Here is a 24995-nt window from a genome sequence, read left to right as displayed (position 1 = left end):
GGGGTGTCTTCTTTCCAAAATGGGGTCACATGTGGGGTATTTTTACTGCCCTGGCATTTTAGGGGCCCCAAAGCGTGAGAAGAAGTCTGGTATCCAAATGTCTAAAAATGCCCTCCTAAAAGGAATTTGGGCCCCTTTGCCCACCTAGGCTGCAAAAAAGTGTCACACATGTGGTATCTCCGTATTCAGTAGAAGTTGGTGAATGTGTTTTGGGGTGTCATTTTACATATACCCATGCTGGGTGAGATAAATATCTTGGTCAAATGACAACTTTGTATAAAAAAATGGGAAAAGTTGTCTTTTGCCAAGATATTTCTCTCACCCAGCAGGGGTATATGTAAAATGACACCCCAAAACACATTCCCCAACTTCTCCCGAGTACAGCGATACCAGATGTGTGACACTTTTTTGCAGCCTAGGTGGGCAAAGGGGCCCACATTCCAAAGAGCACCTTTCGGATTTCACAGGTCATTTACCTACTTACCACACATTAGGGCCCCTGGAAAATGCCAGGGCAGTATAACTACCCCACAAGTGACCCTATTTTGTAAAGAAGACACCCCAAGGTATTCCGTGAGGGGCATGGCGAGTTCCTAGAATTTTTTATTTTTTGTCACAAGTTAGTGGAAAATGATGATTTTTTTTTTTTTTTTTTTTTTCATACAAAGTCTCATATTCCACTAACTTGTGACAAAAAATAAAAACTTCCATGAACTCACTATGCCCATCAGCGAATACCTTGGGGTCTCTTCTTTCCAAAATGGGGTCACTTGTGGGGTAGTTATACTGCCCTGGCATTCTAGGGGCCCAAATGTGTGGTAAGGAGTTTGAAATCAAATTCAGTAAAAAATGACGAGTGAAATCCGAAAGGTGCTCTTTGGAATATGGGCCCCTTTGCCCACCTAGGCTGCAAAAAAGTGTCACACATCTGGTATCTCCGTACTCAGGAGAAGGTGTGGAATGTGTTTTGGGGTGTCATTTTATATATACCCATGCTGGGTGAGAGAAATATCTTGGCAAAAGACAACTTTTCCCATTTTTTTATACAAAGTTGTCATTTGACCAAGATATTTATCTCACCCAGCATGGGTATATGTAAAAAGACACCCCAAAACACATTCCTCAACTTCTCCTGAGTACGGGGATACCAGATGTGTGACACTTTTTTGCAGCCTAGGTGGGCAAAGGGGCCCATATTCCAAAGAGCACCTTTCGGATTTCACAGGTCAATTTTTACTGAATTTGATTTCAAACTCCTTACCACACATTTGGGCCCCTAGAATGCCAGGGCAGTATAACTACCCCACAAGTGACCCCATTTTGGAAAGAAGAGACCCCAAGGTATTCGCTGATGGGCATAGTGAGTTCATGGAAGTTTTTATTTTTTGTCACAAGTTAGTGGAATATGAGACTTTGTATGAAAAAAAAAAAAAAAAAAAAAAATCATCATTTTCCACTAACTTGTGACAAAAAATAAAAAATTCTAGGAACTCGCCATGCCCCTCATGGAATACCTTGGGGTGTCTTCTTTCCAAAATGGGGTCACTTGTGGGGTAGTTATACTGCCCTGGCATTCTAGGGGCCCAAATGTGTGGTAAGGAGTTTGAAATCAAATTCAGTAAAAAATGACGAGTGAAATCCGAAAGGTGCTCTTTGGAATATGGGCCCCTTTGCCCACCTAGGCTGCAAAAAAGTGTCACACATCTGGTATCTCCGTACTCAGGAGAAGGTGGGGAATGTGTTTTGGGGTGTCATTTTATATATACCCATGCTGGGTGAGAGAAATATCTTGGCAAAAGACAACTTTTCCCATTTTTTTATACAAAGTTGTCATTTGACCAAGATATTTATCTCACCCAGCATGGGTATATGTAAAAAGACACCCCAAAACACATTCCTCAACTTCTCCTGAGTACGGGGATACCAGATGTGTGACACTTTTTTGCAGCCTAGGTGGGCAAAGGGGCCCATATTCCAAAGAGCACCTTTCGGATTTCACAGGTCAATTTTTACTGAATTTGATTTCAAACTCCTTACCACACATTTGGGCCCCTAGAATGCCAGGGCAGTATAACTACCCCACAAGTGACCCCATTTTGGAAAGAAGAGACCCCAAGGTATTCGCTGATGGGCATAGTGAGTTCATGGAAGTTTTTATTTTTTGTCACAAGTTAGTGGAATATGAGACTTTGTATGAAAAAAAAAAAAAAAAAAAAAAAATCATCATTTCCCACTAACTTGTGACAAAAAATAAAAAATTCTAGGAACTCGCCATGCCCCTCATGGAATACCTTGGGGTGTCTTCTTTCCAAAATGGGGTCACTTGTGGGGTAGTTATACTGCCCTGGCATTCTAGGGGCCCAAATGTGTGGTAAGGAGTTTGAAATCAAATTCAGTAAAAAATGACGAGTGAAATCCGAAAGGTGCTCTTTGGAATATGGGCCCCTTTGCCCACCTAGGCTGCAAAAAAGTGTCACACATCTGGTATCTCCGTACTCAGGAGAAGGTGGGGAATGTGTTTTGGGGTGTCATTTTATATATACCCATGCTGGGTGAGAGAAATATCTTGGCAAAAGACAACTTTTCCCATTTTTTTATACAAAGTTGTCATTTGACCAAGATATTTATCTCACCCAGCATGGGTATATGTAAAAAGACACCCCAAAACACATTCCTCAACTTCTCCTGAGTACGGGGATACCAGATGTGTGACACTTTTTTGCAGCCTAGGTGGGCAAAGGGGCCCATATTCCAAAGAGCACCTTTCGGATTTCACAGGTCAATTTTTACTGAATTTGATTTCAAACTCCTTACCACACATTTGGGCCCCTAGAATGCCAGGGCAGTATAACTACCCCACAAGTGACCCCATTTTGGAAAGAAGAGACCCCAAGGTATTCGCTGATGGGCATAGTGAGTTCATGGAAGTTTTTATTTTTTGTCACAAGTTAGTGGAATATGAGACTTTGTATGAAAAAAAAAAAAAAAAAAAAAAAATCATCATTTTCCACTAACTTGTGACAAAAAATAACAAATTCTAGGAACTCGCCATGCCCCTCATGGAATACCTTGGGGTGTCTTCTTTCCAAAATGGGGTCACTTGTGGGGTAGTTATACTGCCCTGGCATTCTAGGGGCCCAAATGTGTGGTAAGGAGTTTGAAATCAAATTCAGTAAAAAATGACGAGTGAAATCCGAAAGGTGCTCTTTGGAATATGGGCCCCTTTGCCCACCTAGGCTGCAAAAAAGTGTCACACATCTGGTATCTCCGTACTCAGGAGAAGGTGGGGAATGTGTTTTGGGGTGTCATTTTATATATACCCATGCTGGGTGAGAGAAATATCTTGGCAAAAGACAACTTTTCCCATTTTTTTATACAAAGTTGTCATTTGACCAAGATATTTATCTCACCCAGCATGGGTATATGTAAAAAGACACCCCAAAACACATTCCTCAACTTCTCCTGAGTACGGGGATACCAGATGTGTGACACTTTTTTGCAGCCTAGGTGGGCAAAGGGGCCCATATTCCAAAGAGCACCTTTCGGATTTCACAGGTCATTTTTTACTGAATTTGATTTCAAACTCCTTACCACACATTTGGGCCCCTAGAATGCCAGGGCAGTATAACTACCCCACAAGTGACCCCATTTTGGAAAGAAGAGACCCCAAGGTATTCGCTGATGGGCATAGTGAGTTCATAGAACTTTTTATTTTTTGTCACAAGTTAGTGGAATATGAGACTTTGTAAGAAAAAAAAAAAAAAAAAAAAATCAGCATTTTCCGCTAACTTTTGACAAAAAATAAAAAGTTCTATGAACTCACTATGCCCATCAGCGAATACCTTAGGGTGTGTACTTTCAGAAATGGGGTCATTTGTGGGGTGTTTGTACTGTCTGGGCATTGTAGAACCTCAGGAAACATGACAGGTGCTCAGAAAGTCAGAGCTGCTTCAAAAAGCGGAAATTCACATTTTTGTACCATAGTTTGTAAACGCTATAACTTTTACCCAAACCATTTTTTTTCTACCCAAACATTTTTTTTTTATCAAAGACATGTAGAACTATAAATTTAGAGCAAAATTTCTATATGGATGTCGTTTTTTTTGCAAAATTTTACAACTGAAAGTGAAAAATGTCATTTTTTTGCAAAAAAATCGTTAAATTTCGATTAATAACAAAAAAAGTAAAAATGTCAGCAGCAATGAAATACCACCAAATGAAAGCTCTATTAGTGAGAAGAAAAGGAGGTAAAATTCATTTGGGTGGTAAGTTGCATGACCGAGCAATAAACGGTGAAAGTAGTGTAGGTCAGAAGTGTAAAAAGTGGCCTGGTCATTAAGGGTGTTTAAGCACTGGGGGCTGAGGTGGTTAATGAAAACATGACAGTTACCCTTTAAGGGTAGATAAAGTGAACGATTCTGGGCATTTATACTCATACGTGTTCCTATAGCAGATTACAATATGTAGAAGAAATTTGATGTCATCCCTCCACGCACAGTTGGGGGGTCACTTATTTTTCCTGTTAAGAAAACAAGATGACTACTATTGTTGGGTGAGCCGCTATTGTGTCCACATCACAGTGGACTCATTTTTCTGGCATCTTAATAGTTTCCAGCTCACAGATTTCAAATACTTGATGTGAGTGATGTAATCCTTATATATATTAGATATCCACATGCTGTTAGGCCGCCTGTATAATTTAATTTATAAGCTAAGTCTTGCCAGGAAACCTCAAACATGAAGAAAGTGGAGGGAAGCAAATGTCATTTTTTGCTGAGTAAACAGTCGCCGCTCACTATGGCTTTGTATGTGTAACTGCTGCCACCTAGTGTTAGGTTTGATAAGTGCGATCTGTAAAGCAACACACAGCTATGGACAGACCTAGTCATTTGGGGTGTGGGATCTGCTAATGATTTAGGGTACGGCCACACAGTGATTTTGGGCATAGCAGTGTAGCAGGGCTGCCACAGAAATGAATCAGGTCACAGCGCAGCTCGCAAGTAGGCTGCAACTGCAACATCCCAATCTCAAAATAATTCTGCAGTTCGATTTTTTTCCAATACGTGTGTCGCAGCACACCCCATTCATTCCTATGGCAGACCTCTACACTGCAAAACTTGGGCCCACCATCCACTTAATGTGCACTAATGTACATTCAAAATCTGTAAAATGGTCCTCGCCTACCATATGACATTTGTAATACTGGTGTCTTTATGTAGCATTGTGTGCCCCATCAGACACCAGGACCTGGGTGCAGCAGTCACCTATGCACAGCTTTGCCCCAGTCTGGAGAAGTCAGGGTTAATAAGTCAGCCATGTTAGATTTTTTTTATTATTTACTCTATAGAAAATCCGTTTCTAAGGACATTAGGGGTGATAACTAACATTGCATGTCTATAAGGGAGCGTGTTTTTTCACCCTTGAACATCATTTTTTATTTTTTTATTTTTATTTAAACCAATCCATTATTATGTGTTGATGCATTTCATATTAAATCTCTATAGTGGTCAGAGCCCTTTTTGCTGAGACAAATATCCGAATTCCCTGCATAGACACAATTAAAGCGATTGTTCCATCTGGGACATTTATGGTAAATAAACAGGATATGTCATAATTGTCTGATAGGTGCTGATCCCAGGAACCTGCACCTGTCTCAAGAACAGGGCCCCAAAGTGAACAGAAAGCACATCATGCATGCGCGGCTACCCCTCCACTCACTGCTATGGGATTTCCGAAAATAGCCAAACCAGTGCTCGGTTTAGAGGGTGGGTACGTATGCACAGCTTGCTCCCCATTTACTTCAGGCCCTGTTTTCGAGATGGGAGCGGAACCCAGAGGTGGACCACACTTACCGGACACTTATGGCCAGGGGCGGACTGGGAACTTAAAGTGGCCCTGAAAAAATAAAATAAAAGTGGCCCCATGTTGTAGGTGGGTCCAAATTGACAGAAGACGGGCCAAAACAAGTAGGTGGGGACATCAGAAGTAGTGCAGCGCAGAATACCGCTCCAGCAGAACCATATAGCATAGTAACCATAGTATTCAACTGTATCACTGTTATGAGGACGATAATACAGTAGAGTTCAGGAGGGCACCTGCTGTTGAGCATTACATCATTATGTATCTGGCCTGCAGCCATCAAGAGGGCTTGAGTGGCCCCCTGGGCATCGGCCCACCGGGAAATTTCCCTGTAGGGTCTATGGCCAATCCGCCCCTGCTTATGGTACAACCTGTTAATATGCCATTAATGTTCCAGGTGGGAAAACCTCTTTAAAATGATAAAATTCTGTTTGCCTACAACCACCACTAGAGGGAGCTTTCTACTGTTTAGACACTTAGGTCTATATAAACACAATGTGCAGAAAGCATGTAAGCTCCCCCTTGTGGTGATTACAGGCAGACCTCATTGTTAATTTAAAGGGGATGAACATGATCATGAAGAAATGGGCCAGGGGGAAGGAGGGGGTGGGGGGGTGTACTGGCCTCAGCCATGAGACCAATCACAGTTTTACCACTGAGACCAGTGACTATGTGATTAAACTTCTTACATATGAAAGCTAGCCTTCTAGTCAGCCATAAATGATGGGTGAATTACCTGAGGAATTATAGTTAGTTTGTTGCGCAGATCATGGAGGCCAATGGTGGAGATGTCCAGACCATCAATGAATATCTTCCCCCCTGCTGCCTCGATGATCCGGAAGAGGCAATTCGTAAGGGAAGATTTTCCAGCTCCCATCTTTCCAACTATTCCAACCTGAGGGACAGATCAACAGTTATATGCGGTCACATGAAGTGTTCAGTTACAGATGTGGAATGAGTGTTTCATTTAACTCGTTACTGATCCCGATGCATTTAGCTGATCATGCACTGATCGAGCTGCACTGAATTCTGGGAGATTGTTTGCATTACAGCATAGTGGCCGCACTTTCCACAGTCCAACTAACCAGAGCAGGAATGTACAGTCGTGGCCAAAACTTTTGAGAATGACACAAATAATAGTTTTCACAAAGTTTGCTGCTAAACTGCTTTTAGATCTTTGTTTCAGTTGTTTCTGTGATGTAGTGAAATATAATTACACACACTTCATACGTTTCAAAGGCTTTTATCGACAATTACATGACATTTATGCAAAGAGTCAGTATTTGCAGTGTTGGCCCTTCTTTTTCAGGACCTCTGCAATTCGACTGGGCATGCTCTCAATCAACTTCTGGGCCAATTCCTGACTGATAGCAACTAGGGATGAGCGAACCCGAACTGTATAGTTTGGGTTCGTACCGAATTTTGGGGTGTCCGTGACACGGACCCGAACATTTTCGTAAAAGTCCGGGTTCGGGTTCGGTGTTCGGCGCTTTCTTGGCGCTTTTTGAAAGGCTGCAAAGCAGCCAATCAACAAGCGTCATACTACTTGGCCCAAGAGGCCATCACAGCCATGCCTACTATTGGCATGGCTGTGATTGGCCAGTGCACCATGTGACCCAGCCTCTATTTAAGCTGGAGTCACGTAGCGCCGCACGTCACTCTGCTATGATCAGTATAGGGAGAGGTTGCAGCTGCGACGTTAGGCGAGATTAGGCAGATTAACTCCTCCAAAAGACTTCATTCTGTGATCGATCTGCAGCTGTGGATCATTGAAGTGCTATTATTGACTTGCTCACTTTTTTGAGGCTGCCCAGAGCGTTTTTAGATCACTTTTTTTCTGGGGTGATCGGCGGCCATTTTGTGACTTGTGGTGCGCCAGCACGAGCTATCACCAAGTGTATTTAACCATCGATAGTGTGGTTATTTTGTGCTATATCCTACATCAGCTGCAGGCTGAGCCTGTGTCACCGAAGTGCATTTAAACATCAACAGTCTGGTTATTTTTTGGCCATATACTACATTAGCTGCAGGCTGAGCCTGTGTCAAAGAAGTGCTTTAACCATCAACAGTCTGGTTATTTTTTGGCCGTATACTACATCTGGTGCAGGCTGAGCCTGTGTCACCCAAGTGCATTTAACCATCAACAGTGTGGTTATTTTTTGGCCATATATTACATCAGGGGCAAGTTGAGCCTGTCACCCAGCGCCTAAAAAATTGACCTGACATTTCTATTCAACCAAATCTGCAGAGTTTTAGCTGGTCAAGTTATTTGTAGTGACCGTAAAAGCAGACTTTTTGTTCTGGGTTGAAAAAGCATTCCCAAATTTGCCATTCTGAAAATAACTAGTTTGTGGTATTTGAGGCCTACTTGAAATCTATCCCAAAAAGAAACACTTACATTGAAGGTATTGATAGTGTCATTCAGAAAAACCTAAGACACACGCTAGCGTGCTGCTAGAAGTGTCATTCTGTGATTAAACCTATAACTGTCACACAGCGCAAAAAAAAACAGGTCTCACATCTCTATTCAACCAAATCTGCACAGTTTTAGCTGGTCAAGTTATTTGTAGTGACCGTAAAAGCAGACTTTTTGTTCTGGGTTGAAAAACCATTCCCAAATTTGCCATTCTGAAAATAACTAGTTTGTGGTATTTGAGGCCTACTTGAAATCTATCCCAAAAAGAAAAACTTACATTGAAGGTATTGATAGTGTCATTCAGAAAAACCTAAGACACACGCTAGCGTGCTGATAGAAGTGTCATTCTGTGATTTAGGGTACATGCACACGTTCAGGATTCATGTGCGGAGAATCCGCACTGAAATCCGCAGGTGTTCGCAGGCAAATCTGTGCGGTCAATCCGCATTACTTGGTGCGGATTTGCATACGGATTTGCGTGCGGATTTGGTGCGGATTCGGTGCGGATTTTCCGCATGCGGATTTCACTAAGTGAATGAAGAAAATCCGGTCAGGAAAAAAAAAATTAATTGACATGTCGCGGATTTTAAAATCCGCACCGCAGGTCAAAATCCGCGCGGAAAAAATCTGCATCGTGTGCATTGAGAATTTCAAATTCTCATAGAATACAATGGACATGACCTACGGTGCGGATTTTCCGCACGCAAATCCGCGCGGAAAATCCGCACGCAATCCTGATCGTGTGCAGGGGGCCTAAACCTATAACTGTCACACAGCGCCAAAAAAAAACAGGTCTCACATCTCTATTCAACCAAATCTGCACAGTTTTAGCTGGTCAAGTTATTTGTAGTGACCGTAAAAGCAGACTTTTTGTTCTGGGTTGAAAAAGCATTCCCAAATTTGCCATTCTCAAAATAACTAGTTTGTGGTATTTGAGGCCTACTTGAAATCTATCCCAAAAAGAAAATCTTACATTGAAGGTATTGATAGTGTCATTCAGAAAAACCTAAGACACACGCTAGCGTGCTGATAGAAGTGTCATTCTGTGATTAAACCTATAACTGTCACACAGCGCAAAAAAAAACAGGTCTCACATCTCTATTCAACCAAATCTGCACAGTTTTAGCTGGTCAAGTTATTTGTAGTGACCGTAAAAGCAGACTTTTTGTTCTGGGTTGAAAAAGCATTCCCAAATTTGCCATTCTGAAAATAACTAGTTTGTGGTATTTGAGGCCTACTTGAAATCTATCCCAAAAAGAAACACTTACATTGAAGGTATTGATAGTGTCATTCAGAAAAACCTAAGACACACGCTAGCGTGCTGATAGAAGTGTCATTCTGTGATTAAACCTATAACTGTCACACAGCGCAAAAAAAAACAGGTCTCACATCTCTATTCAACCAAATCTGCACAGTTTTAGCTGGTCAAGTTATTTGTAGTGACCGTAAAAGCAGACTTTTTGTTCTGGGTTGAAAAAGCATTCCCAAATTTGCCATTCTCAAAATTGTGGTGAACGGGAACAATGAGGAAAACATCTAATAAGGGACGCGGACGCGGACGTGGACATGGTCGTGGTGGTGTTAGTGGACCCTCTGGTGCTGGGAGAGGACGTGGCCGTTCTGCCACAGCCACACGTCCTAGTGAACCAACTACCTCAGGTCCCAGTAGCCAGCAGAATTTACAGCGATATTTGGTGGGGCCCAATGCTGTTCTAAGGATGGTAAGGCCTGAGCAGGTACAGGCATTAGTCAATTGGGTGGCCGACAGTGGATCCAGCACGTTCACATTATCTCCTACCCAGTCTTCTGCAGAAAGCGCACAGATGGCGCATGAAAACCAAGCCGATCGGTCTGTCACATCACCCCCATGCATATCAGGGAAACTGTCTGAGCCTCAAGTTATGCAGCAGTCTCTTATGCTGTTTGAAGACTCTGCTGCCAGGGTTTCCCAAGGGCATCCACCTAGCCCTTCCCCAGGGGTGGAAGAGATAGAATGCACTAACGCACAATCACTTATTTTTCCTGATGATGAGGACATGGGAATACCACCTCAGCACGTCTCTGATGATGACGAAACACAGGTGCCAACTGCTGCGTCTTTCTGCAGTGTGCAGACTGAACAGGAGGTCAGGGATCAAGACTGGGTGGAAGACGATGCAGGGGACGATGAGGTCCTAGACCCCACATGGAATGAAGGTCGTGCCACTGACTTTCACAGTTCGGAGGAAGAGGCAGTGGTGAGACCGAGCCAACAGCTTAGCAAAAGAGGGAGCAGTGGGAAAAATCAGAACACCCGCCGCCAAGAGACTCCGCCTGCTACTGACCGCCGCCATCTGGGACCGAGCACCCCAAAGGCAGCTTCAAGGAGTTCCCTGGCATGGCACTTCTTCAAACAATGTGCTGACGACAAGACCCGAGTGGTTTGCACGCTGTGCCATCAGAGCCTGAAGCGAGGCATTAACGTTCTGAACCTTAGCACAACCTGCATGACCAGGCACCTGCATGCAAAGCATGAACTGCAGTGGAGTAAACACCTTAAAAACAAGGAAGTCACTCAGGCTCCCCCTGCTACATCTTCTGCTGCTGCCGCCTCGGCCTCTTCTGCTGCTGCTGCCGCCGCCTCGGCCTCTTCCTCCGCCTCTGGAGGAACGTTGGCACCTGCCGCCCAGCAAACATGGGATGTACCACCAACACCACCACCTGCGTCACCAAGCATCTCAACCATGTCACACGGCAGCGTTCAGCTCTCCATCTCACAAACATTTGAGAGAAAGCGTAAATTCTCACCTAGCCACCCTCGATCCCTGGCCCTGAATGCCAGCATTTCTAAACTACTGGCCTATGAAATGCTGTCATTTAGGCTGGTGGACACACACAGCTTCAAACAGCTCATGTCACTTGCTGTCCCACAGTATGTTGTTCCCAGCCGCCACTACTTCTCTAAGAGAGCCGTGCCTTCCCTGCACAAACAAGTGTCCGATAAAATCAAGTGTGCACTGCGCAACGCCATCTGTGGCAAGGTCCACCTAACCACAGATACGTGGACCAGTAAGCACGGCCAGGGACGCTATATCTCCCTAACTGCCCACTGGGTAAATGTAGTGGCGGCTGGGCCCCAGGCGGAGAGCTATTTGGCGCACGTCCTTCCGCCGCCAAGGATCGCAGGGCAACATTCTTTGCCTCCTGTCTCCTCCTCCTCCTACTCAGCTTCCTCCTCCTCTTCTTCCACCTGCTCATCCAGTCAGCCACACACCTTCACCACCAACTTCAGCACAGCACGGGGTAAACGTCAGCAGGCCATTCTGAAACTCATATGTTTGGGGGACAGGCCCCACACCGCACAGGAGTTGTGGCGGGGTATAGAACAACAGACCGACGAGTGGTTGCTGCCGGTGAGCCTCAAGCCCGGCCTGGTGGTGTGCGATAATGGGCGAAATCTCGTTGCAGCTCTGGGACTAGCCGGTTTGACGCACATCCCTTGCCTGGCGCATGTGCTGAATTTGGTGGTGCAGAAGTTGCAGCGTACTCAAGTTGTGTTTATAAATGTCGCTGGTGATGTAGTGCAATAGACACTGACCTGAGACGGCTGACTCTCTGCAAGGGCAGGTGATGATAGGAAATGTTCGTGACGCCAGTGCCAATTAAACGGTGGCACGCCGTTTGCTGATAGCAGGAATAACTGAGGAACACGTGAGGTTAAAGCAGAACTCCAACTTTAGTAGTCATCATCAATATAGGGACATTAATGGAATTGCAGTTCCTTTGCATACAGTCGATCTTTCAATACGGTTGATGCAGGCAATACAGTTCAGCAAGGTGACTTCAGAGTGTTTAACTCAGGACTTGCAGTACAGGCCGTTTGCACTCTATTCCTGTCTGATCCTGGCACATAGAAACTCTTCTCCAAGGTCCAATGCCCTGCTCTGGCGTATATCCTTGGTTTTATTCTATTAAAGTACCTCCTCTGTGGACTTAAGTACCTCTTGCTTTCCTTGGCTTGCCTCTGTCCCTCTCAGCTTCCTCAGGCTCTAGAAACTTCTGAACTCTAGACTCCAGACTGTTTAACAGTGATCTTCCTGCTTCTGCATATATAAATTCAGGAGGGGAACCTTCTCCTGGTCCGCAGGCTTCAGGCCTGGACTTGTCTCTGACATTGTCTAATCTCTGGTTAGACTAGACTGCTTCCTTAGACTCTAGACTGTAGACTCCAGACTGTCTTTCCCTTCCCTGACTGGGCCTTATATAAACTAGGGCTCCCTAGCTCCCTCTAATGACCAAGAGCTGGAATGACACCCCTAGCAGGCCTGTACATGCAAGTTTCACAGTAACAGGGAAATACATAGCATTACATTCAATTACATTTTATAACCAACCTCCCCATAAACAAGGAGACACGACAGCACACAAAGTGACCCTTTTGTAGTGACGGGCATTACTGTCCCCGTACACTACATACCCCACTGCTTTAAGCTGAGTACGACCTCGTACTCCATCAGGGCTCGCCCAACTGGAATCTCTACCTGAAACAGAAAAGACACATGCAGGCATACATATATGTAATTCATCTGCATTTACATTCAGATCAGGTCCAATTTATAAAGGTGAAGGGTGGTGACAAGGGGCGTCGTTCTCTTCTTCTCAGGATAATGAATGGAGCGGGGGCGCTGACCTGGCACAGCGTAACATTATAACCAGGATAGTCCATGACAATGAATAAGTCCATAATAGAACAGCAAAATAGATAAAACAGTATAAAAGTTCTTGGAGGCTCAAAGAACAAACATGAGTCCGTACCCAGATTACTTTCCTATTAAATCACAGAGGCTCTCATGCGGTGGAGTCCATCTCTGGGCACATTTCCTTTTAAAAGAGCAAAAATCTCAGAGGCTCAGGTTCTTTTGAGTCTGTCTCCGGGCACGGTTCCTTAGTATCAAGTTGCACAATAAAATGACAGCAAAGACAAGTGCTGTAATACCCCTGATCAACCTGAAAAGGGGGTTAAGGGTAAAAGGTGCAACTAAGGAACAGGCACAACTTGGCGTGGGGTAGCAAAAGCAGGCAGGAGGTCCTGGAAACAAACTGGGCTTCGTTGACTTTAATACTTCAGTGGTCAACACCCACCACTGAGCCGTGGATAAACTGGCAGCAGCAACAAACGACCAGGAAACATAGGACTCCTGTCCTGGAAGGGTTAATAACATCATTCTTTGGCGAAATAAATCAAAGGCCTAGCAGGCTGATTCACAGGGGTATGTCATAATTACCCGGCTCTGCTGGCAAGTACGGCCTGTAGTAGTCCTCTACAGGAGGATGGGCCCACATAACTGTGTTAGGGGGCAGCTGCAAGGTAAAGGGGCCCCTAATAGGTATTGGCCCCATGGGCCTAGGGGTAAACCCTTGGGTGGACCGTACTGGTCCCGGCATAATAATTGTGGGATGAAGTGGAGTTGATACCGCCGCCGCAAGCGGTACGGTAGGCTCTGTGCAGCAACTTCCAGCAACAGGGGGTCTTCTTTGGGGCACCGACAGAGCGGTGGTAGCAGAAGGTGGTCTACGGGTGGTGACAGGCACCCTTACCTCGTCCGTCTTTGGCGGCGTCCGGATCCTGGCGGTCGCGATCTTGCGCAGCTCCCGCAACTTCTCCTCCAGCCGGACAATCTGTTCACCGATGCTCTCCGTGTCGGAGTCGCTGTCATCTGCTGGCGCCGCCGGCGCAGGTACAGTCAACGATGGTGCGGACTCGGCCTCTGCAGGTTCTGGTGATGCATCGGGTCTCCGACCCCTCCGGATGTTCTCGAAGGTATTGCGAAGTCCTTTTAAGTTTTCCATATCTTGTATGGTCTTCTCCCGACGGGGCAGCTCGGGGGAAGGATAGGGGCTCACCCATTTTTCCAACACGGTTGGCTGCCAGAAGACGTTAGGCCCAATGAAGGAGCTCCGCTCCTGGAAGGCGTGATGGGCCGGCTCTGGAGAGCGTTCCGGTTCCCGCTCGCAGCCAGAGTAGTCTTCTTCTTCTGCTTCCCAGTCCTCAGGTCCTCGCTTGGGACGGGTCACGGCAGTTGCATAAGGCCCTCTCAGGCTCTCGGCAGGGGTGAACTCCACTTCCTCTCCCTCGCGGAGGCTGTGCTGATAGGAAGGGAGGTAGTCTCTATTGACAGACCTTCTGTTAACGTATAGGTCTCTGCCAGTCAGGTAATCTTGGATGAACCCGTAGCCACGGGTTTTGTCAAAGGACACCACCCACCAACCCCTTTCTCCTTTCCAGGCGGGGTTGTGTGTTGCTGTGTCTTTCATGAATAGTCTTGGTCAACTCCTCATAATAAATCTTAGTCTTTGTATTTCGCTTGATAGCGGCCTCCCGGATCTCTGCCATCAGTGAAGACCACTTGAAAGAGGGTTGAAAGAAGTCTCTCCAAGAGCCATAGCAGGGCTCTGGTTCTTTCTCCCGTGGCGGGCAGGCGGGTTTCTCTGGTCCCGGAGAGTAGGCCGGTGGAGCCTCTTCTGGCTCTACACCAATATCATACATTTTTATGATCTCAGGCGCGGACGCTGCAGCAACGCTCTGTTCACTCTCCAACATGCTCGATCCTTCTCTGGAGAGCGATAGGGTCGCGTCAATTAAATCAGCCAGCTCCTCCCATTGCACTGGGAGGCCGCCCCCCAGGTATTCCAGTATATGGAAGGCGGAGTCCATGCTGGCAGATATGCAAATGTCCAGATAAGCAGTGGCGCCTGACCTTGAACTCCTTCCCGCTATTTCCTCGAAAAGGCGCCAATTTTTCCCGCCTTTTCGGGATGAAGATGACGCAGCAGCTATTTCAGCAGCCTCAGCGGCCATCTTTGGGTAGAAACGCTGTCTATTCACTGACAGCAAGCAGGATGATGAAAAGTCCATAAAACCACACTCCAATGCGGCGATTTTCTTCCTCTTGATAGCGCAACACTGCACAGCGCTTTTTAGGGGTTTTTGGTACACTTTGGGTATGATTTTCAGTCCACAAAGTCCACTTGAATAAAACAGGCAATTTGTCACTTTGGTCAAAGGGCAACTGTATAAGACACAAAGTTCACGCTTCTTGCACTAGAAAGCGTGCGAATCCTGTTCGTGACGCCAAAAGAGAGGTGCAGCGTACTCAAGTTGTGTTTATAAATGTCGCTGGTGATGTAGTGCAATAGACACTGACCTGAGACGGCTGACTCTCTGCAAGGGCAGGTGATGATAGGAAATGTTCGTGACGCCAGTGCCAATTAAACGGTGGCACGCCGTTTGCTGATAGCAGGAATAACTGAGGAACACGTGAGGTTAAAGCAGAACTCCAACTTTAGTAGTCATCATCAATATAGGGACATTAATGGAATTGCAGTTCCTTTGCATACAGTCGATCTTTCAATACGGTTGATGCAGGCAATACAGTTCAGCAAGGTGACTTCAGAGTGTTTAACTCAGGACTTGCAGTACAGGCCGTTTGCACTCTATTCCTGTCTGATCCTGGCACATAGAAACTCTTCTCCAAGGTCCAATGCCCTGCTCTGGCGTATATCCTTGGTTTTATTCTATTAAAGTACCTCCTCTGTGGACTTAAGTACCTCTTGCTTTCCTTGGCTTGCCTCTGTCCCTCTCAGCTTCCTCAGGCTCTAGAAACTTCTGAACTCTAGACTCCAGACTGTTTAACAGTGATCTTCCTGCTTCTGCATATATAAATTCAGGAGGGGAACCTTCTCCTGGTCCGCAGGCTTCAGGCCTGGACTTGTCTCTGACATTGTCTAATCTCTGGTTAGACTAGACTGCTTCCTTAGACTCTAGACTGTAGACTCCAGACTGTCTTTCCCTTCCCTGACTGGGCCTTATATAAACTAGGGCTCCCTAGCTCCCTCTAATGACCAAGAGCTGGAATGACACCCCTAGCAGGCCTGTACATGCAAGTTTCACAGTAACAGGGAAATACATAGCATTACATTCAATTACATTTTATAACCAACCTCCCCATAAACAAGGAGACACAACAGCACACAAAGTGACCCTTTTGTAGTGACGGGCATTACCGTCCCCGTACACTACAAAGTTCATTCGCAACTACCCCGACATGTCAGAGCTGCTGCATAAAGTGCGGGCCGTCTGTTCGCGCTTCCGGCGTTCACACCCTGCCGCTGCTCGCCTGTCTGCGCTACAGCGTAACTTCGGCCTTCCCGGTCACCGCCTCATATGCGACGTGCCCACCAGGTGGAACTCCACCTTGCATATGCTGGACAGACTGTGCGAGCAGCAGCAGGCCATAGTGGAGTTTCAGCTGCAGCACGCACGGGTCAGTCGCACTGCGGATCAGACCCACTTCACCACCAATGACTGGGCCTCCATGCGAGACCTGTGTGCCCTGTTGCGCTGTTTCGAGTACTCCACCAACATGGCCAGTGGCGATGACGCCGTTATCAGCGTTACAATACCACTTCTATGTCTCCTTGAGAAAACACTTAGGGCGATGATGGAAGAGGAGGTGGCCCAGGAGGAAGAGGAGGAAGAGGGGTCATTTTTAGCACTTTCAGGCCAGTCTCTTCAAAGTGACTCAGAGGGAGGTTTTTTGCAACACCAGAGGCCAGGTACAAATGTGGCCAGACAGGGCCCACTACTGGAGGACGAGGAGGACGAGGATGAGGAGGAGGTGGAGGAGGATGAGGATGAAGCATGTTCACAGCGGGGTGGCACCCAAAGCAGCTCGGGCCCATCACTGGTGCGTGGCTGGGGGGAAACACAGGACGATGACGATACGCCTCCCACAGAGGACAGCTTGTCCTTACCTCTGGGCAGCCTGGCACACATGAGCGACTACATGCTGCAGTGCCTGCGCAACGACAGCAGAGTTGCCCACATTTTAACGTGTGCAGACTACTGGGTTGCCACCCTGCTGGATCCCCGGTACAAAGACAATGTGCCCACCTTACTTCCTACACTGGAGCGTGATAGGAAGATGCGCGAGTACAAGCGCACGTTGGTAGACGCGCTACTGAGAGCATTCCCAAATGTCACAGGGGAACCAGTGGAAGCCCAAGGCGAAGGCAGAGGAGGAGCAAGAGGTCGCCAACGCAGCTGTGTCACGCCCAGCTCCTCTGAGGGCAGGGTTAGCATGGCAGAGATGTGGAAAAGTTTTGTCAACACGCCACAGCTAAGTGCACCACCACCTGATACGGAACGTGTTAGCAGGAGGCAACATTTCACTAACATGGTGGAACAGTACCTGTGCACACCCCTCCACGTACTGACTGATGGTTCGGCCCCATTCAACTTCTGGGTCTCCAAATTGTCCACGTGGCCAGAGCTAGCCTTTTATGCCTTGGAGGTGCTGGCCTGCCCGGCGGCCAGCGTTTTGTCTGAACGTGTATTCAGCACGGCAGGGGGCGTCATTACAGACAAACGCAGCCGCCTGTCTACAGCCAATGTGGACAAGCTGACGTTCATAAAAATGAACCAGGCATGGATCCCACAGGACCTGTCCATTCCTTGTGCAGATTAGATATTAACTACCTGCCCTTAACAATATATTATTCTACTCCAGGGCACTTCCTCATTCAATACTATTTTTAATTTCATTTTACCATTATATTGCGGGGCAACCCAAAGTTGAATGAACCTCTCCTCTGTCTGGGTGCCGGGGCCTAAATGTGTGACAGTGGCCTGTTCCAGTGGTGGGTGACGTGAAGCCTGATTCTCTGCTATGACATGAATACAGATTCTGCGCTGACATAAGGCCAGATTCTCTGTTACGGGACCGCTCTCCTCTGCCTGGGTGCCTGGGCCTAAATGTGTGACAGTGGCCTGTTCCAGTGGTGGCTGACGTGAAGCCTGATTCTCTGCTATGACATGAAGACAGATTCTGCGCTGACATAAGGCCAGATTCTCTGTTACGGGACCGCTCTCCTCTGTCTGGGTGCCGGGGCCTAAATGTGTGACAGTGGCCTGTTCCAGTGGTGGGTGACGTGAAGCCTGATTCTCTGCTATGACATGAATACAGATTCTGCGCTGACATAAGGCCAGATTCTCTGTTACGGGACCTCTCTCCTCTGCCTGGGTGCCTGGGCCTAAATGTGTGACAGTGGCCTGTTCCAGTGGTGGGTGACGTGAAGCCTGATTCTCTGCTATGACATGAATACAGATTCTGCGCTGACATAAGGCCAGATTCTCTGTTACGGGACCTCTCTCCTCTGTCTGGGTGCCTGGGCCTAAATGTGTGACAGTGGCCTGTTCCAGTGGTGGGTGACGTGAAGCCTGATTCTCTGCTATGACATGAATACAGATTCTGCGCTGACATAAGGCCAGATTCTCTGTTACGGGACCGCTCTCCTCTGTCTGGGTGCCGGGGCCTAAATGTGTGACAGTGGCCTGTTCCAGTGGTGGGTGACGTGAAGCCTGATTCTCTGCTATGACATGAATACAGATTCTGCGCTGACATAAGGCCAGATTCTCTGTTACGGGACCTCTCTCCTCTGCCTGGGTGCCTGGGCCTAAATGTGTGACAGTGGCCTGTTCCAGTGGTGGCTGACGTGAAGCCTGATTCTCTGCTATGACATGAAGACAGATTCTGCGCTGACATAAGGCCAGATTCTCTGTTACGGGACCGCTCTCCTCTGTCTGGGTGCCGGGGCCTAAATGTGTGACAGTGGCCTGTTCCAGTGGTGGGTGACGTGAAGCCTGATTCTCTGCTATGACATGAATACAGATTCTGCGCTGACATAAGGCCAGATTCTCTGTTACGGGACCGCTCTCCTCTGCCTGGGTGCCTGGACCTAAATGTGTGACAGTGGCCTGTTCCAGTGGTGGGTGACGTGAAGCCTGATTCTCTGCTATGACATGAAGACAGATTCTGTGCTAACATAAGGCCAGATTCTCTGTTACGGGACCTCTCACCTCTGTCTGGGTGCCGGGGCCTAAATATGTGACAGTGGCCTGTTCCAGTGGTGGGTGACGTGAAGCCTGATTCTCTGCTATGACATGAAGACTGATTCTGCGCTGACATAAGGCCAGATTCTCTGTTACGGGACCTCTCTCCTCTGTCTGGGTGCCGGGGCCTAAATGTGTGACAGTGGCCTGTTCCAGTGGTGGGTGACGTGAAGCCTGATTCTCTGCTATGACATGAAGACAGATTCTGCGCTGACATAAGGCCAGATTCTCTGTTACGGGACCGCTCTCCTCTGTCTGGGTGCCGGGGCCTAAATGTGTGACAGTAGCCTGTTCCAGTGGTGGGTGACGTGAAGCCTGATTCTCTGCTATGACATGAATACAGATTCTGCGCTGACATAAGGCCAGATTCTCTGTTACGGGACCTCTCTCCTCTGCCTGGGTTCCTGGGCCTAAATGTGTGACAGTGGCCTGTTGCAGTGGTGGCTGACGTGAAGCCTGATTCTCTGCTATGACATGAAGACAGATTCTGCGCTGACATAAGGCCAGATTCTCTGTTACGGGACCGCTCTCCTCTGTCTGGGTGCCGGGGCCTAAATGTGTGACAGTGGCCTGTTCCAGTGGTGGGTGACGTGAAGCCTGATTCTCTGCTATGACATGAAGACTGATTCTGTGCTGACATGAAGCCAGATTCTCTGCTATAGCATGAAGAGACTGATTCTCTGCTGACATGAAGCCAGATTCTTTGCTATGGCATGAAGAGACTGATTCTCTGCTGACGTGAAGCCAGATTCTCTGCTATGGGACCTCTGTCCAATTGATATTGGTTAATTTTAATTTTTTTTATTTTTATTTTAATTCATTTCCCTATCCACATTTGTTTGCAGGGGATTTACCTACATGTTGCTGCCTTTTGCAGCCCTCTAGCTCTTTCCTGGGCTGTTTTACAGCCTTTTTAGTGCCGAAAAGTTCGGGTCCCTATTGACATAAATGGGGTTCGGGTTCGGGACGAAGTTCGGGTCGGGTTCGGATCCCGAACCCGAACATTTCCGGGAAGTTCGGCCGAACTTCTCGAACCCGAACATCCAGGTGTTCGCTCAACTCTAATAGCAACCCATTCTTTCATAATCACTTCTTGGAGTTTGTCAGAATTAGTGGGTTTTTGTTTGTCCACCCGCCTCTTGAGGATTGACCACAAGTTCTCAGTGGGATTAAGATCTGGGGAGTTTCCAGGCCATGGACCCAAAATGTCAACGTTTTGGTCCCTGAGCCACTTAGTTATCACTTTTGCCTTATGGCACGGTGCTCCATCGTGCTGGAAAATGAATTATTCTTCACCAAACTGTTGTTGGATTGTTGGAAGAAGTTGCTGTTGGAGGGTGTTTTGGTACCATTCTTTATTCATGGCTGTGTTTTTGGGCAAAATTGTGAGTGAGCCCACTCCCTTGGATGAGAAGCAACCCCACACATGAATGGTCTCAGGATGCTTTACTGTTGGCATGACACAGGACTGATGGTAGCGCTCACCTTTTCTTCTATGGACAAGCCTTTTTCCAGATGCCCCAAACAATCGGAAAGAGGCTTCATCGGAGAATATGACTTTGCCCCAGTCCTCAGCAGTCCATTCACCATACTTTCTGCAGAAGATCAATCTGTCCCTGGGGTTTTTTTTGGAGATAAGTGGCTTCTTTGCTGCCCTTCTTGACACCAGGCCATCTTCCAAAAGTCTTCGCCTCACTGTGCGTGCAGATGCGCTCACACCTGCCTGCTGCCATTCCTGAGCAAGCTCTGCACTGGTGGCACTCCGATCCCGCAGCTGAATCCTCTTTAGGAGACGACCCTGGCGCTTGCTGGACTTTCTTGGACGCCCTGAAGCCTTCTTAACAAGAATTAAACCTCTTTCTTTGAAGTTCTTGATGATCCTATAAATTGTTGATTGAGGTGCAATCTTAGTAGCCACAATATCCTTGCCTGTGAAGCCATTTTTATGCAACGCAATGATGGCTGCACGCGTTTCTTTGCAGGTCACCATGGTTAACAATGGAAGAACAATGATTTCAAGCATCACCCTCCTTTTAACATGTCAAGTCTGCCATTTTAACCCAATCAGCCTGATATAATGATCTCCAGCCTTATGCTCGTCAACATTCTCACCTGAGTTAACAAGACGATTACTGAAATGATCTCAGCAGGTCCTTTAATGACAGCAATGAAATGCAGTGGAAAGTTTTTTTTGGGATTAAGTTAATTTTCATGGCAAAGAAGGACTATGCAATTCATCTGATCACTCTTCATAACATTCTGGAGTATATGCAAATTGCTATTATAAAAACTTAAGCAGCAACTTTTCAAATTTCCAATATTTATGTAATTCTCAAAACTTTTGGCCACGACTGTACAGGGGCGGACTGTGAACTTAAAGTATATTATATTACATAGTTCATCATCTCCTTACATACTGTACATCCTTCAATGGAGGACCTCCATAATATAGAGTCCATATACAGACCCTGGAAAAGAAAAACAACTAAAAGTGTCCCCATGGTGTAGGTGGGTCCATACTGACATACTGACAGAAGACCAACACAAGGCGAATACAGGACAGAAGAAGTAGGTGGGCCCAGCAATACCATAGTGCAGCACAAAATACCACCCCAGCAGAACCAAATATACCTGGCAGCACAAAATACCGCTATTGAAAACAATGGGCAAAATTAAAAACCACAAGAAGTCTGAGCGTAAGGAAAAATGGCGAAAAGTGAACCACTATTGTAATATTTTCTTCCTAATTTCCTATATAACACCTTTTGGGATACAAAGTGCACATATTGTCACCACAGTAAACATTGTAGAGCGGTGAACCTGAATATTAACCTTTTAGCAGCAATTTACAACATAAACCCTTTTAGCAGTAATTTACAACAGAAACCCTTTTAGCAGTGAACCACTGGGTTACTGCACCTCCAGTGCAGAGTACGTATTCCCACTAGTGCCTGTGGAGAGGCGAGAATTTTTTTGGGATCTATTTATCGCTCTTGTATCCAGCTAATCAAATCTCTCTCTCATATCCATTTCGTATCTATCTATCCATCTATGGATTAAAAGCAAACAAGAAATACAAGTAGTAGCATGTTACTTTCTGCACAAAGACACTCATGCAAACATTGAAAATATGAATAAATGTAAACTGCATTCAGGGAAAAGTAGAATCCAGCTATGGGATACTCTGATTATAAGCACTAGGCAGAGTGACCTATAGCTGGATTCTGCATTGCCCTGAATTTTGTAGGACAAAAGCCCAGAAGAGACAAGACTGGTAGTGTCAGTCCTGCTTGATGAAAGCCACCTTGTCGCTGGTAGATGGGCCCGACATATTCTTGATCAAAAATATGTGCATAGAGCTTTAAATATTGATATAGTAAGTACAGCAGAAATGGAGTTTACATTTCTACATGTTTTCAATGTTTGCATGTGAAATTGCGCATAAAGCAGTATGCTGATGGTAGCATGCACCTGAACTCCCCTCATACATAGTTTTGAGTGGTTGGTCTAACTGTCTTTTGCATTATCTATGGACCCATTCATCTATCCGTCTATGGATCCATCCACCAACCTATGGATCTATCCACCAATCTTTGGATCTATCCATCCATCGATCATACAGTCACGTATTACCTTCTCCATACTGTCAACAGTGCATGAAATTCCATGTAGAACAAGGTCTAATTCAGATCGGTAACGGGCCTCGTAGTCCACAAACTGCACAACGCCTCTATCTGGCCAGTTCTGTGGGGGGCGCTTCTGGGTCGTCCACTCTGCCTGATAGATGAACATAGCAAAGAACGCTGAGTTTATACAACGATATATACAGTATATGTATAAAATATTTACTTTCTACATGTACAATACACTGAACTATATGGGAGTCCACTCCGGCCCATGGAGTCTGTTGCGAGCCAAAGGTCTCACTTCCGGAAACGTTCTCCGGGGGCAGTGAGAATTTTGTTCGTTTCAGAGAGGCATGCAAACTCCATTTTTGCTTGTGTCCCCACTCCTCTGGTAATGAGGAGCAGAGGGTGAGGATTGTCATCTCCCTGCTCAGGGGTAATGCTCAGACTTGGGGATCAGGGGATCCCTCCCTTCGATCCGTGGAAAGATTTTTTGTGGCCCTGGGGCAGATATATGATGACCCGGATCGTGTTGCTCTGGCCGAATCTAACTTACGTTTTTTATGCCAGAACAAACTGTCTGCGGAGCTTTATTGTTCTGAATTTCGGAGATGGGCAGCTGATTCAGGTTGGAATGATGCTGCACTCCGGAGTCAGTTCTGTCATGGTCTCTCAGAGAGATTGAAAGATGCGTTTGCTTTCCATGAGAGACCAACGTCCTTAGAGTCTGCCATGTCATTGGCGGTACTCCTTGACAGGCGTCTAAGAGAAAGAAACAAGACCTCTCTGTCCAGCCATTGTCAGTCTAGGGGCAGTGGTGCGGACTCATTCAGTCTCGCTCCCCTCTGAGGAGGAGCCCATGCAGCTAGGTCGACTTGCCCCTGATAAAAGAGGATTTAGTCCTCAGAGTATGGTGTGTTTTTGTTGTGGGGGCATAGGTCATTTGGCAAATGTTTGTCCGTCTAGGAGATTCTTGAACTGTACTAAGAGCGATAATAAGAGAAAAACCTCAAAAGGTAAATCATCAAATTCTGCTTCATCTGCTACTTTGGGCAAAGTTGATGTAGGAATTGATGCTTTTCCTCTGACCTGCAATTCCCGTTTTCTCCTGTCTGCCAGGGTGGCGCTAGAGAGCAAAGTCATTTCTTGTGAGATTTTTGTCGATAGTGGAGCGGCTGTCAATCTTATTGACACTCAATTTGTAGCCATGCATGGTTTTCAGGTTTGCACATTAGAAAAGGATATACCTGTTTTTGCTATTGACTCTGCTCCACTCTCACAGAGATCTCTGAAGGGCATTGTTCACAATATCCGGCTAGCTGTAGGTGACACTCATGTGGAGGATATATCTTGTTTTATCCTTAACGGATTGCCTTCTCCTCTAGTTTTGGGGTTACCCTGGCTCACTAGACATAACAGTGGATAGGTATAAAAAATGAACCTTATAAAAAGCGGCGCTGCTGCAGAAGACAGGACTCAAATAGATAAAATAAAGTGGGTCTTTATTTATATAGGTCTACGTGTTCAGGGGCGGACTGCCCCCTTCATCAGGACAATATGCCATCACTAGACATAACCCCACTATTGATTGGCAAGGAAGGCAAATAAATGAGTGGAGTGACTTTTGTAGAGAGAATTGTCTCACAGCGACTTTTGCAGAGGTGTCTACTAAAACTGTGCCATCATTTCTCTCAGATTTCTCGGACGTGTTTTCCGAGACCGGTGTTCAGGAGCTACCTCCTCACCGGGAGTTTGACTGTCCCATTAACCTCATTCCCGGCGCCAAGCTGCCAAAAGCACGCCTCTACAATCTCTCACAACCGGAAAGAATCGCAATGCGAACCTATATCTCCGAGAGTCTCGATAAGGGGCATATTCGTCCCTCAAAATCACCTGTTGCCGCAGGGTTTTTTTTTGTTAAAAAAAAAGATGGCTCTCTGAGACCTTGCCTAGATTTTAGGGAGCTGAACCGTATCACGATTCGCGATCCCTATCCCCTTCCTCTGATCCCGGACCTCTTCAACCAAATTGTTGGGGCCAAGGTTTTTTCCAAATTGGATTTGAGAGGCTCGTACAACATGGTCAGGGTCAGAGAGGGGGATGAATGGAAAACGGCCTTTAATACCCCTAACGGGCATTTCGAGAATCTCGTTATGCCTTTCGG

The 24995-nt window shown here is 46.4% G+C and overlaps 1 protein-coding gene across 1 annotated transcript in view; it reads right to left on the bottom strand.

Annotated features, from left to right (window-relative positions):
• Nucleotides 1-24995, bottom strand: part of LOC121003108 (canalicular multispecific organic anion transporter 1-like) — a 67709-nt gene that overhangs the window by 17591 nt on the left and 25123 nt on the right. Inside the window, exons 11-12 of the mRNA XM_040434686.1 lie at nt 22839-22982; nt 6596-6754 (exon numbers count right to left, since the gene is read on the bottom strand). Of these exons, the coding sequence (XP_040290620.1) occupies nt 6596-6754; nt 22839-22982 (303 nt within the window). The remainder of the gene's footprint in view (nt 1-6595; nt 6755-22838; nt 22983-24995) is intronic.

The sequence above is a fragment of the Bufo bufo genome, chromosome 6 (genome assembly GCF_905171765.1).
Source record: "Bufo bufo chromosome 6, aBufBuf1.1, whole genome shotgun sequence".
Classification (NCBI taxonomy): domain Eukaryota; kingdom Metazoa; phylum Chordata; class Amphibia; order Anura; family Bufonidae; genus Bufo; species Bufo bufo.
The sequence above is the reverse complement of the archived record's forward strand: the minus strand, read 5'-3'. Positions and strand labels throughout refer to the sequence as shown.